General features: G+C 42.2%; 1 protein-coding gene across 3 annotated transcripts in view; it reads left to right on the top strand.

Annotated features, from left to right (window-relative positions):
• LOC129714230 (metastasis-associated protein MTA1-like) overlaps positions 1-14801 on the top strand; it is a 96517-nt gene that overhangs the window by 36394 nt on the left and 45322 nt on the right. For all 3 annotated transcript variants that reach the window (XM_055663765.1, XM_055663762.1, XM_055663764.1), the window contains exons 4-8: positions 4434-4511; positions 8081-8225; positions 9468-9531; positions 10799-10916; positions 12958-13060. In XM_055663765.1, coding sequence (XP_055519740.1) covers positions 4434-4511; positions 8081-8225; positions 9468-9531; positions 10799-10916; positions 12958-13060 — 508 coding nt within the window. The remainder of the gene's footprint in view (positions 1-4433; positions 4512-8080; positions 8226-9467; positions 9532-10798; positions 10917-12957; positions 13061-14801) is intronic.

Genomic DNA, 14801 nt, shown 5'->3' with positions numbered 1-14801 from the left:
CAATGGCGCAGCTGAGGAGTTACTCGGGCTGAACTATCATTGCTTTCAATATGGGTTACTGACATGGACACAAAATGCTGCAGTAACTCAATAGACAATAGGTGCAGGAGTAGGCCATTTGCCCCTTCAAAACAGCACCGCCATTCAATATGATCATGGCTAATCATCCACAATCAGTACCCTTTCCTGCCTTCTCCCCATATCCCCCGACTCCGCTATCTTCAAGAGCCCTATCTAGCTCTCTCTTGAAAGTATTCGGAGAACCAGCCTCCACCGCTCTCTGATGCAGAGAATTCCACAGACTCACAACTCTCTGTGTGAAAAAGTGTTTCCTCATCCCCCTTCTAAATGGCTTACCCCTTATTCTTGAACCGTGGCCCCTGGTTCTGGACTCCCCCAGCATCGGGAACATGTTTCCTGCCTCTAGCGTGTCCAAACCCTCAATGATCTTATATGTTTCAACAGGATGCCCTCTCATCCTTCTAAACTCCAGAGTGTACAAGCCCAGCCTCTCCATTCTCTCAGCATATGACAGTTCCGCCATCCCGGGAATTAACCTTGTGAACCTACGCTGCACTCCCTCAATAGCAAGAATGTCCTTCAAATTTGGAGACCAAAACTGCACACAAAACTCCAGGTGTAGTCTCACTAGGGCCCTGTACAGGACCTCTTTGCTCCTATACTCAACTCCTCATGTTATGAAGGCCAACATGCCATTCGCTTGAACTCAGCAGGACAGGCAGCATCTCTGGAGAGAAGGAATGGGTGACGTTTCAGGTCAAGACCCTTCTTCAGACATGATTAGGCAATGGAGTCAGAGAGGACACTCGAGTGATCAAGATTTATGGTAATGGAACAAGATTAAAAATTGGCAGCGCCAACTGCTGTTTGGAGGGTGTTTTCTTGCTTCTATCTGGAAAGATCTACACATAGTTCTACACTACATAAACACAAGAATTTCTGTCCACCGAGGAAATTCTTCAACGCCATGACAATTTACATTTAAAAAAACTGAGCCAGTCAGTAACATTATGAGCCACGGAGTACATTGAGGAAAATTATGAGGTTATCTAATTTGATAGAAGAAAAAAAATCAAAACTTTGTAGTGCAGGTCATCCCTACTTTACGCACACCATACAAACGGTACATGGGGAGATTAAAAAGATGGGAAATTGTTACGGTCATTTAGTCCGTCCTGCCTCAGTTTTCTATGTTTCAATCCAAGAAGATGTGGTCACAAATTTGAAAATGAAGTGGAAAGGCATTTAGGACTGAAATGTCTTCATTCAAAGGGCAGTAGATCTTTGGAATTCTCTATCACAGAAACCCTCGGAAGCTTTGCAATTGATTGTATTCGAAACAGTGGTTATGGGGATTACGCAGGTGAATGGTTTTGAACTAAACAATCGGTGTGATCTTGCTGGATGGGGATTGAGGTGCTGGATGGCCCACTCCTAGTTCTTATTTTCTTAAATCACTCTTAGCCTTCCACATGCTAATTGCATCATTTCTCATTACTTTTGAAATTCTGTGTTATTAAGCATGTTACATATCTTTATGTAAGCATGAAGATTATTTATCTTGCTTTTACCTTGTGGCGTTTATTTTGTCAACACCTCTTTTGAAGCATCCTATAATGTATTACTACTGTGAAGATATTGCACAAGTTGAAGTGTTCTTTTAGCTTTTATTTCCTCATTCAGCTCTTGGGCCTGGATGGTTTTGGGTTAAAGCTGTTATGTAATTAGTTGGTAACGTAACATCTTAACTAACTAGGGTGGCACAGCGGTAGAGTTGCTGCTTTTATAGTGCCAGAGACCCGGGTTCAATCCTGACCACGGGTGCTGTCTGTGACGCTAGGTGCTCTGTATTCTCCCACATTCCAAAGACGTACAGGTTTGAAGGTTAATTGGCATTGGTAAAAATTGTACTTTGTCCAATTGTCCAACTGAATTGTACAATTTTGGTCGCCCAATTATAGGAAGGATGTCAACAAAATAGAGAGAGTACAGAGGAGATTTACTAGAATGTTGCCTGGGTTTCAACAACTAAGTTACAGAGATAGGTTGAATAAGTTAGGTCTTTATTCTCTGGAGCGCAGAAGGTTAAGGGGGGACTTGATAGAGGTCTTTAAAATGATGAGAGGGATAGACAGAGTTGATGTGGACAAGCTTTTCCCTTTGAGAATAGGGAAGATTCAAACAAGAGGACATGACTCCAGAATTAAGGGACAGACGTTTAGGGGTAATATGAGGGGGAACTTCTTTACTCAGAGAGTGGTAGCGGTGTGGAATGAGCTTCCAGTGGAAGTGGTGACGGCAGGTTCATTGGTATCATTTAAAAATAAATTAGATAGGCATATGGATGAGAAGGGAATGGAGGGTTATGGTATGAGTGCAGGCAGGTGGGACTAAGGGGAAAAAGTTGTTCGGCACCGACTTGTAGGGCCGAGATGGCCTGTTTCCGTGCTATAATTGTTATATGGTTATTATATGGTCCCTAATGTGTAAGATAGTGTTAGTGTACGGGGATTGCTGGTGGACTCCGTGGGATGAAGAGCCTGTTTCCGTGCTGTATCTACTAAACTAAACTAGATTTAGCCGTAAATATCAAAGCCCGGCCGGTACCAAAGCATTGTGGCAGGAGAAGTGATTTTATGAACAGCTTCCGATACCATTTGTTTCATTGGTGATGAAGCGTTGAATTCTTGCTTTGTTTTACCCACAATTGCTGGGTTAAAAGGTGGCATTTGGTGTTGCAGCTCTGGTATGTGTTCCTGCATCTAGATTATCTTTTATTAATAAACTAAAGAGTTAGTTTTGGTGTGGAGATCTGGAACTCGCTAGTCGCTTGTCAATTGTAAGCTTTTATCTATCTGGTTCTATCTGCTTAACATGGCTGCCTGCAGGACCGTTGGCAGCTGGTGCTGTTGTTCGGAGGGAACGCAGAAGCTTATTTTGTTGTTCTTATTGCATTCCCTTTGATTACACGGGCAGAGATCATGTGATAATGTCTCTGGAGTTTTGGGGATAGACCTGGCAGTTTGCCAACCAGTATGGTAGGACTGGCTTGGTTTCTGACAGATTACAAACTGCCAGAGAGAGAGAGAAATCTTACAAACCATCCTTGCCTTTTGTGAAAATAAGGCGTATAGTTTAGTGATGAAAGGGAGGAGAGAATGACTGCCAGAGCAACATGCACCAGGAAGCTTCTTTGAATGTCATTTGAGTGGAGGACCTGAGGAAAGTTCAGTATTATTGCCATGAGTTCCTTGCATTGTACAAATGTAACTACACCACGGGTTAGCCACATGGTGTGATGTTTTTGGCACTCTTAAATATTACTGCTTCCAGCTGGGAGTAGAAGGCTTCGAAGTTCTAGCGGAATGGACCATTTCCATTCAATAGATTGATCCATTTGAAAACACCTTCTGTACAAGCCGAACCATAATTTGGTTTGATCCCATTTTTCTCTCTTTACGATGTCAAAGTCAAAGTAGCCTTTATTGTCATTCAGACTGTCTACATGTACTGTTTCCTGAAGTCTGGAAGCCTACTCTTTGGTAAACGTTACACACACTCACTGGTAAAGGGCCTGTCCCACTTACGCAATTTTGTTCGGCGACTGCCGGCACCCGTCATAGTCGCAGCAGGTGTCCGAAAATGTTCAACGTGTTGAAAATCCAGCGGCGACCAGAAAAAGGTACGACTCTTTGGGCGACTACTCACGACCATCGCGTGTCGACATGTCGCGGGGTGCCGCCTGTATGGTCGTGAGTAGTCGCCCAAAGAGTCGTACCTTTTTCTGGTCGCCGCTGGATTTTCAACATGTTGGAAATTTTCGGTCACCTGCTGCGACTATGACGGGTGTCGGCAGTCGCCAAAAAAAAATCATGTAAGTGGGACGGGCCCTTAAGGGTCACACATAACAGTTGCTTGGTTAACTTACCAGTGAGTGTGTGCAACTTTTGCTGCCTTCAATTAAAACTCCATATGCTACATAGGAACAGCAAACATGGTTACTCAGCTTATTTTTCTAAAACCCCCCACCCCCATTAAACACAAACAGACTGAGAAGCTTTCTTGGTAGTGCCATCCATGTGGCAGCATGTTCTGAGGCCATCTTCAAGAACTTAACTAAGTTCTTCAAGTGAAAAGTTATTGACTTAGTTTTGAACCAGACTTTGTGCATTTTTTAAAATCCTTCAGGTTCTTACTTTCAGGACCAACAGAGTAAGTTGAGTGTTCAAGAAGGAACTGCAGATGCTGGAAGATCCTGGTGAATTATTGAGGCTGTCCTGTTGAATTATTTGCACTTTGAAGACTGAGAGCACAATTTCAAGTTTGATTAAAGTACGAGACCAGACTTGCTGCAAAATAGCAAATAGTGTTTTGTGATTTGTTAATTGTTCATTTCCCACCGACTTGTGCAGGTCAAGAATTGGATAATTGTGATCCGACACTATCAGCTGAAGTCCCTGATGTTCCACAAGAAACGCTGCCTAAAGTCGGTGAGTATTGTCAGTATTGTCCCCGACAATTCTTGGTTTATGTGTAGATGGCGGCAACGTTTTCTTTTACTCTGAAGCAAACGAGTAGACTGTGAGATGGGATCTGCAAAAATTGCACAGTGTATCTATTGTGTATTTGGGTGCTTGGAACAGACTTAAAATAAGGCTCGGACACAGCAGTATACTAACAAGCTTCTTTATTCCAGGACGCCACCTTGAGTCTCCCTCGCGCATGCGTCCTTGCACAAGACATATGATAATTATATCACATATCTAACACTCCTACCCCTTTAACTTGGAGGCAGGTAATACCATTTCTATTTACATACACCTCAGTATCTGACATAAAAGTCTGCACAATGGGATTCTGTTCAGTCGAGATATGTGGGGAATTTGACTTGCTTTAGAATTAACCTGCAGCATGGATCAAGTAGTCGGGTTCCCATGAGTAGCCCTTCTGGGTTTTCTGCACTTGCTTCTTTTTACTTCCTGTCAATCCACCTTGCACGTAATAATTCTGGCCTTTTCTGCTATTTGCCTGGTGTTTGCAAGAGTTGGTCATCTAATCGCGCACAGTGTAGATATGTTTCCTCGTCCGATTGTGTCTTGTCCTCTTGTATACCTACCTCAGTGTAAACACTACAGATTCTTTGTGCTTCTTTAATAACTGTCTTTACTCATGCAATCTGGCTCAAAGTGTAAAATTCAACTGTTTTCTGTCATCCTGTCTTGTGCCAAATGGGCTTGAAGGGCCGAATGACCTACTCCTGTACCTATATTCTATGTTTCTATGTGCCCCACCTTTCAATGGAAATAAACATCGACAGTTTAAAAAAATATTTTGACCTGTTTTAAGCTTTGCTAAAGTCACCGTTGTCCTTACTTTATTGATCGCATGCCGTATCTCAGATTTTTTCGATCGGTATTTTTACTGCTGGAATTCAAATTGCATATTAGCAAAATAAAAGCCTCTGAGCTATCAATATAAGTTAACCATCATTTGATTTCTGGGTAACCAGAATGATGCTAATTTAAGAGTTACATTATGAAGGTAGATGACTGAAACCTGGCCTGTATTCACTTGAAGTGAGAGGGTTGAGTAGTGATCAATGTGTTCAAACGTTACAAAGATTCTTGAGAGTACCAATGGAAAAGTTTGTCCCCAGCAAGGAATCAAAACCAAGCAATTTTAAGAATGAAATCGGGAAGCACACTATTTGAAAGAAAAATTGGAAATCTTAACTGTGCTTCACAATGTTTCACTGTGTGTGGTAGATTTTTATTGGTTAAATATAGGAGTTAAAATTGCCATCAGACACAATTTGTTTAAATCACAGATAGACTTCCAAGAACTGCGCAGCCACCTTCTGTTCCTTTCATTCTCTGAATTTCAGATTTTGTGTATACTCCAAAGTAGACAAAAATGCTGGAGAAACTCACCGGGTGCAGCAGCATCTATGGAGCGAAGGAAATGGGCAACGTTTCGGGGCAAAAACCTTCTTCAGACATACTCCATCTCCCCATTCCTCAGTCTGATGCATTCTGATGGTGCAGCCAGGAATGGCTAAATTATCTCAGGGATGGACACAAAATGCTGGAATAACTCACCAGGCCTGGCAGCATCTCTGAATAGAAGGAATTCTTCAGAAAGGTCTCAACCCGAAATGTCACCTATTCCTTCTATCCAGAGATGCTGCCTGTCCCGCTGAGTTACTCCAGTATTTTGTGTCTATCTTTGATGTAGACCATCTTCGCAGTTCCTTCCTACACAAATTATCTCTGTTCCGGATTCTAATTGGAGCTCCTGAATGTATTAGGTGGGCGGAGGGGGGGTACAGAATAAATATTGTGTGCTAGTCCCTACCATCACCAATATACACTGTATGCTCAAGCATGGCAAAGGGGGTGGGTGGTGTTGGAAGGAATGGTCGTCTTAACTTCACTCCAAGCTGGTTGTGAGTGAATCAACATGAACCAAATCCAGGGGTAATATGATTTAGATGCAGATGAAAGTTTGCACAATCACCGAGGCCAGCCCTTCCATATTTTATTTCCTGTATTATCCATACTGTTACATTGCCAAATGAAGCTTTGTGTGGTTGCGTATATTTAAGAAGTTTAATAAAAAGGATCTAACAAAAAATAATGAATTCTGGAAGAATGAAAGGCTTAATTTTTTTGAATAGGATTTTAAACTCTAAAAGCTGGTGATAGCACTGAAAGCACTGCATCACATACTTAGCTAATTTTAATTGAGTGTTTTCTATCTTAACTGAGCAATACAGGTTTCTCATCTAACGATGGACATCCATCAGAACATTCAGTTAGACATGCGTTTTCAGGTTATTGAGGCCTTTTTTTGGTGGCTGCCTCTCGTGAACTATCACTTTCCCTAAAGTGAGCTCATCTTCATTTATTCCTGTACATGGTGTACATCATTTTTTTTTTTTTTTTTTTTGGCAATCTTGGAGATGTCACGAATGTCCAGCTTTATTTCCATGAATTATTGTGATGAATGCGTTCTGTCATCTATTCAAATCGATCCTCTAGTTAATAAACTTTTAAAGTCTACCCATTCCTTCAAAATTATAAAACGGTTAATGAGCATCAGCGAGCGGTGGAGGCAAATTCCCGCCCCCCCCCACCCCCCCCCCCCAGTAAAGGTACTTGTTGAAGCTAGCTTGCGCTTCTAGTCTAAAATTTCCCGTACTTGTATTGTGAGAAGTGCGTGATATTGTGAGCATGCCCTGGGTTGGTTTAATTTCAGTCTGTCCATCGTTTGTAGAAAACTAGCTGCCAAGACATGGGAAGCGTTAAGGGCCTGTCCCACTAGGCGACTGCTGGCGACTGTCATGTTCGTAGCAGATCGCCGAAAAACCAGCGACTGGACTTATGGCCCTGTCCCACTTAGGCGATTTTTTTAGATGACTGCCGGTGACTACGACAATGGAATTCACCGAAGTCAGCACCGGCGACAACCTACGTCACGTGGCGACAATCTACGTCATCCTGGCAATATCCTACGACAGAACCTACGTCAGGAGAAGATAAGCCCCTGGTCGCTGACTCGCCGAACGGTTTCGAATATTTCAAAATCCAGCGGCAACTAGAAAAATGCTACGACTCTTTGGGCGACTGAGGAGACGACTGACGACCACACAGGCGATCATGTGGCGACAGACTAGTCGCCTAAAAATTTGCCTATGTGGGACAGGCCCTTTAATGTCCACTGGGAAGCTCCAAACATGACTGGGGATTTGCTCTTGTCTTTTGTTCCGTGCCCTGAAATATTTTTCTCTGGTATCTTCCTCAGGTGCACACAGTATGTCATTGTCAAGCATTTCCAAGCACTTGGAGATAGACACAAAAAGCTGGAGTAACTCAGCGGGTCAGACAGCATCTCTGGAGAAAAGGTATAGGTGACGTTTCCGGTTGAGACCCTTCATCAGAAGGCTTCTTCAGCTTTTTGTGTCTATCTTCAGTTCAAACTAGCATCTGCAGTTCCTTCCTACACTTTCAAGCACTCTATGTGCGGCAGCAGCCGGTGTAACTTTTCTTTTAAACTGTAGAAGAGCTGGAGGAGGAAATGGAAACGGAAACAGAAACAGACCCGGACAACCCACAGCAGTTGACGGAAAAGCAGCAACACCAGTTGAAACATCGAGAGCTGTTTCTATCACGGCAACTTGAGTCTTTACCAGCAACGCACATAAGGTAACCAAATTCTTGTATAATTTTTACAAGAAAAATGCCAAACCTTGTTCATGAATACCACCCTGCATGCTTCCTTTTGGAAGCCAAACTTAAATATCAAGTCCTTTTGATGTAGGCAGAAATTCTCGTTGCAGCTAGACTTTTATGTAAAATGATAAAACGTGAATTATGCCAATACTCCACTACTTTCCTGAGTCAATGCAAACTCTTGTTACCATTGTGTATAGCATTTACAGGACCAGTGTGGGCAGCCTCCCCCTTTGACTCTGGCATCTACAGATAACTATATCACAGCGGCATATCTAGTGGTGCACTAGTTTTGGAAAGCAAGTCTCTGTACTGCAGCTAGCTTATTGGCTGTCCCAGTAACTGTTGCTGCATCCAGTGTTCTCACCCTTGAATCAGATTGGCTGGCAAATGGCTACTGTGATGCTGGGGTTCTCAGAAGGAAGTCAGGATAGTGAAAGGCCTGGATAGAGTGGGCGTGGAGAGGATTTTTCCACTAGTGGGAGAGTCGGCTGGTTCCCCCGCTGCTTTTCACCATCCTCGCTGGCGGCCCGCAGGCTCACTCAGGATCACGCCTGCCCCACTGCCCCCTCCCCCCCCCCTAGTGTTCCCCCCCCCCCCCCCACTTAATCTTGTTTTACTTTTCTTATATGGTTCTTGTTTCACTCTGAACCCATTCTTTGCATCTTTTTGTAATGTTATAACTGTTTTCACTCACACACACACACACACACACACACACACACACACACACACACACACACACACACACACACACACACACACACACACACACACACACACACACACACACACACACACTTATTTATTTATAACATAGTTTGTCTTACTATGTGGTAAATGGTCTCAAATAACTATTTTATGTTTGTAGGAAACAGGTGAGACAATAAAAATATAGATTTTTTAAAATATTATTTCCTAACTCGGATAAAGCCATATTTCACATCTTCTGTCCTTCTGGCAGATGATATATTGTTTATTATCATGGCCGTGAGCAACACAAGCATCAGTTCTCTTGAACGTACCATAAAACAATAAGGTATCCCCTTGTAATGGCAGTATTTATAACATGGGTAAAATTTAACTCGCTGTATTGACATATTTGACAAGGCAGTTCATGATTTAGGGCAATAGAACTTGGTGTATCCTAAGAGTCTGTTTTTTTCTACTTCTCTGCTTGTAAATTTAACAAGTTGTCTCCTTGTTTCTTGGCAGAGGTAAATGCAGTGTGACTCTGCTAAATGAAACTGAAGCAGTCTTTTCATATCTGGAGAAAGAGGTGAGATTTATTGTTACTTCCATCTTTCGCTCTTAGGAAGTCCAGAAGCTCAAACCATTTGCTGAATTCACTCTATGCCCACCATGTGCCACAGCCACGCCTGTTTTCGACGTTGAACTTGTGCACAATGACCTTAAACGATATGCTCATGCATGTGAACCCGTGTGTGTGGGCTGTATATGTACATATGTGGCAATAATGTATATGTATATGTACATATGGTGCAATAATCAAACGAGTTGGTGTTTCGTAATGAGACGTTATGAACAAATCTATTAGGGACTGCTGCAAAGAAGAAGCACAAGACCTGTCCCAAGTGTTGGCACATGCATGCCTTCTGAAGGAGCTACAGTGCCCTCCATAATGTTTGGGACAAAGACCCATCATTTATTTATTTGCCTCTGGACTCCACAATTTGAGATTTGTAATTAAAAAAATCGAGTGATTAAAGTGCACATTGTCAGATTTTAATTAAGGCCACTTTAACCGCATGTAATTTTTTTCTATTACAAATCTCAAATTGTGGAGTACAGAGGCAAATAAATAAATGACGGGTCTTTGTCCCAAACATTATGGAGGGCACTGTATGTGGCACGTGCAATAATCATACGAGTTGGCGTTTTGTAATGACACGTTATTAACAAATCTATTTGGGACTGCTACATAGGAGAAGCACAAGATATACCTCAAGTGTTGGCACGTGCAAGCCCACTGGAGGAGCTATTACTGCGCTGTAACTCGGGCTAACGTAGACAACTGCCATCAGCCTAACCCTATATAATCGCACGTTCACTTCCTCATCTAGGCTACTTATTCATGTGGCCCAGTGCATGCACACAGCACAATATAGTCCATGGTAGGTAGTTGCTTCTGAATGGCTTTGCAGTCAGAGTTCATTTTTTGCCGATCACATTTAATGACTCAAAACAAACTGTTCACAGAATGCCAGCTGAATATAAATAAAAAATCACCGTTGCAAACATGTTTAAAAAATATTTGAACATTTACTCAGCATCTTGGTAGTTCTCTGTGGCAGGTGTATCTAAATGCAATACTGAGGCTCCTTTCCTTTGGACGGAGAAAGAATGTTGGAGCTGATGAGCTTCATTCAGCAGAAGGAAGATTTTATCTTGACCTGCTGAGTATCACGAACAATGTGTTCTTGCTCACGATTCCAGCATCTGCAGTCTCTTGTTTCTCTGAGATATTCTGATGTTGGGCTTGCATTCTGAGTGACTGCTATTTTTTTTTTTTTTTTTTTCTCCAGGATTCCTTTTTTTATTGCCTAGTTTATGATCCACAACAGAAAACTCTGCTTGCAGATAAAGGTGAGATCCGTGTTGGTCCCAGGTACCAAGCGGATATCCCTGATCTGCTCAAAGAAGGTGGGTATGACAATACATAGTTAAAGTTTTGCATTTATTCTGATGAGGATTCAAAGTTTAGTTTGACACCATTATTGCGTCCTTCGGGTATAGGATACCAGGAGTGAAATGGGATAAGGGAGACCAAACAGATGTGTGAGTGTAAGAATACACCATTCAATTGGTCCCATATATGGTTTCAGTCTGAAGAAAGGTCTTGACCTGAAACATCACCCATTCTTTCTATCCAGAGTTGCTGCCTGTCCCACTGAGTTACTCCAGCATTTTGTGTCTATCTTCAGTTTAAACCAGCATCTGCAGTTCCTTCCTACAACATTTTGTCTGCTCCACTGCGAATTCTCCTCAAGGTATGTCTACTTTGAAGAAGTTCTCCTCTTTTCGGCGGGGGTTCTACAACATCCTCTCTCGCAGCTCCCCCCCTTGTGATTCCTCCTGTTCTCCGACCACGTTTTATCCCAGACTCACCACCCCAGCCACGTTTGTTTTAACGGTGCTTGCCTGCGCCTCAATCTTCTACCTCGGGGATTCCAACGGTTCAGTCTAAAGAAGGGTCTCCACCCGAAATGTCACCCATTCCTTCTATCCAGAGATGCTCCCTGTCCCTCCAGCATTTTGTGTCTATCTACATATACATAGTTAAATCTCAGTCAAGCTCACTTCCACGCCCAATAATGTCTTTAATTTGTGTGGCTGAGGAAGGGAAGAATCCCAACTGGATTGTCAGATGTTTTTCTTGAATGCTGTTTTATTTAGAAGTAGTCAGAATCCTCAGTGAAACTAAGCAATCGTTACACCCAGCATCGGCTATTGAGTACGTTTGACTGAATAATAATGGTTTATTCAAATTCTTACACCCTGTTCATAACTCCAAGTGTTTGAGAATCGTATGTTGAACCTTGTCAAAGGCCTTACTGAAGTCCATATAGACTACTTCAACCACACTACCCTTGGCACACATTTAGCTACCTCTTCAAGAAATGCATTCAATTTATGTAGACGGCTCGAAACAAAGGGGTGGCAGTTGATCAGCAACCCAAATAAACCACTTTTGGATAATGGGGAGTAGATGATGAAATAATTTGTTTGCATGCAGACCTCACCCGAGCACTGCTGTCAAATCAGCAAGTTTTATCTTTCATCCCCATGTCCTGACTACTGTACCTTTGATAATGAAAGTTGCAGTCATGGGTCCTTAACCAGCAGTTGTTCCTTTGACAATTTTTACTCCGCTGCCACTCTTATATAGTACTGTAATTATTCAGCGTGCCAGGCAGCAACTGTGGAGAAAAGGCTAAAGTTTCTGGCCGAAGGCTGGGATGATTGACCTCCATTAAGGACAACCATTGTCTTGGGTGTTGAGTTATGCCTCCAACAATTGGGACTTATTATCCACCCAGATACCTATTGACTTCTTGATGCCGCACATAATAAAATGCTGACCTTGTGGCAGTCCTTCTTTCCTCTACAGTTAAATTCTTTGGCCCAATTTGGTCTAAGACTACCATAATAATTGAACGGGGACATTTTTGAACTCTGCCCTATTTTAAATTGCAAAGAAGAACAGGAATGCCTAAAATGGAGATGAAGATGTAAGTTTAGGTGATATGCACCCCTGTTTTTGTATCAATACAGCTGGTTTGCAGTAAGATGGAAGAAATGAAACACATTAGAGTAAATACCTTTGATGCCAGTGGTATGATTGAGCATTGCCATAAATTCAAAACCAGAGATTTTACTTTGGAGGAAATTAGAGACATACTCACTTCAGATCTCGCCACATTGGCACCTTTCGAAGTTTGTTAGCATTAACGATGCTACAGGTGAGGTATTACTTGTTTGAAAATTAAAAAAATGTATTCCTTTTTTGTTTCTCTGTTGCCCTTGCTACAAACCATCTGCACTTGTATTAAAGCAAAGAGCTGCACTTTCCAAATTCCTTGCTGGGTCTAATCCAGTTTGGCACTTTCCAAATATGATGTGGAGTTTAGTCCTGTTTGTGGCTTTCTGTCAACTCATGATCTTTCCTATTTTATTTCCGTAGATGAAGAAGATGAAAGAGACCAGTTAAAACTTGAAGTAAAAATCTGGGACCCAGACAGTCCGCTGACTGACCGCCAGATAGACCAGTTTTTAGTCCTCGCACGGTGAGCTGAATGGTTTTGCGGCACCCACCTTTTTTTCATTCATTGCTTTAACATAGAAACAGGATATAGGTGCAGGAGTAAGCCATTCGGCCCTTCGAACCTGCACCGCCATTCAATACGATCATGGCTGATTATCCAACTCGGTATCCTATACCTGCCTTCTCTCCATACCACATGATCCCTTTAAGCCACAAGGGCCACATCTAACTCCTTCTTAAATATAGCCAATGAACTGGCCTCAACTACCTTCTGTGGCAGAGAATTCCACAGATTCACCACTCTCTGTGTGAAAATTTTTTTTCTCAACTGGGTCCTAAAGGACCTCCCCCTTATCCTTAAACTGTGACCCCTTGTTCTGGACTTCCCCAACATTGGGAACAATTTTCCTGCCTCTACTAGTCTACCTGTCCAACCCCTTAAGAATTTTGTAAGTTTCTATAAGATCCCCCCTCAATCTTCTAATTTCCAGCGAATCCAAGCCGAGTCTATCCAGTCTTTCTTCATATGAAAGTCTTGCCATCACAGGAATCAGTCTGATGAACCTTCTCTGTACTCCCTCTATGGCAAGAATATCTTTCCTCGGATTAGGAGGCCAAAACTGCACGCAATACTCCAGGTGTGGTCTCACCAAGTCCCTGTACAAGTGCAGTAGAACCTCCCTGCTCCTATACTCAAATCCTTTTGCTTTGGTGCTGAAGATTTGAGATATGACCCCAATTAAAAATTAGTGGCAAGGAAACAAAGTGTAATATATCCAAGCTTGTTGAGTGAAGGATTTAAAGAGGTTTCATAAGGATACAGACAAGCTCAGTGAATAGGTGATGGCATGAAAGAGAAAATAAAATGTAGTGAAGTAATTCGAGATCATCACATTGGTACCAGAAATACAAATCTTCGATTTCTTTAAAAATGATTGTAGATTGAAGTATGTTGGTGTTTGCAGGGATCCAAGTACCATTATACTTGTTAATTATGCAGATAGTGCAAGCAATTAGAAAGGTATCCTGTGACAGAAAGATTTGATTACAAGAGTAAAGAAATCTTGCCATCGAGCTCTCGTGAGATTGTATCTGTGACAGAAAGATTTGATTACGAGAGTAAAGAAATCTTGCCATCGAGCTCTCGTGAGACTGTATCTGAATATTGTGCGCATGTGTGGTCTCCTTGTTTGAGAAAGAATGTGCTCATGATGGAGTGTTTAAGAAAGAACTGCAGATGCTGGAAAAATCGAAGGTAGATAAAAATGCTGGAGAAACTCAGCGGGTGAGGCTGCATCTATGGAGCAAAGGAATAGGTGATGTATCGGGTCAAGACCCTTCTTCAGGCGAAGGGTCTCGACCCAAAACGTCACCTATTCCTTCGTTCCATAGATGCTGCCTCACCCGCTGAGTTTCTCCAGCATTTTTATCTACCTGCTCATGTTGGAGGGTCTGTTTGATTTGTGTTAGGGAATTATTTGATGGGAAGAGATTAAACAGACTAGGCCCACATTCTTATGAGTTTTGAAGAATGAGAGGTGATCTCATTGAACTGTATCGGACTTGAGTTTTGAAGAATGAGAGGTGATCTCATTGAACTGTATGGGACTTGAGTTTTGAAGAATGAGAGGTGATCTCATTGAACTGTATGGGACTTGAGTTTTGAAGAATGAGAGGTGATCTCATTGAACTGTATGGGACTTGATAGGATAGATGCTTGAATAATGGTTCCACTGCAGTGTGGGGAAGAGTAGGGGAGAGGA

Source organism: Leucoraja erinacea, chromosome 38 (assembly GCF_028641065.1).
Source record: "Leucoraja erinacea ecotype New England chromosome 38, Leri_hhj_1, whole genome shotgun sequence".
Taxonomy (NCBI): Eukaryota; Metazoa; Chordata; class Chondrichthyes; order Rajiformes; family Rajidae; genus Leucoraja; species Leucoraja erinaceus.
The sequence above is the reverse complement of the archived record's forward strand: the minus strand, read 5'-3'. Positions and strand labels throughout refer to the sequence as shown.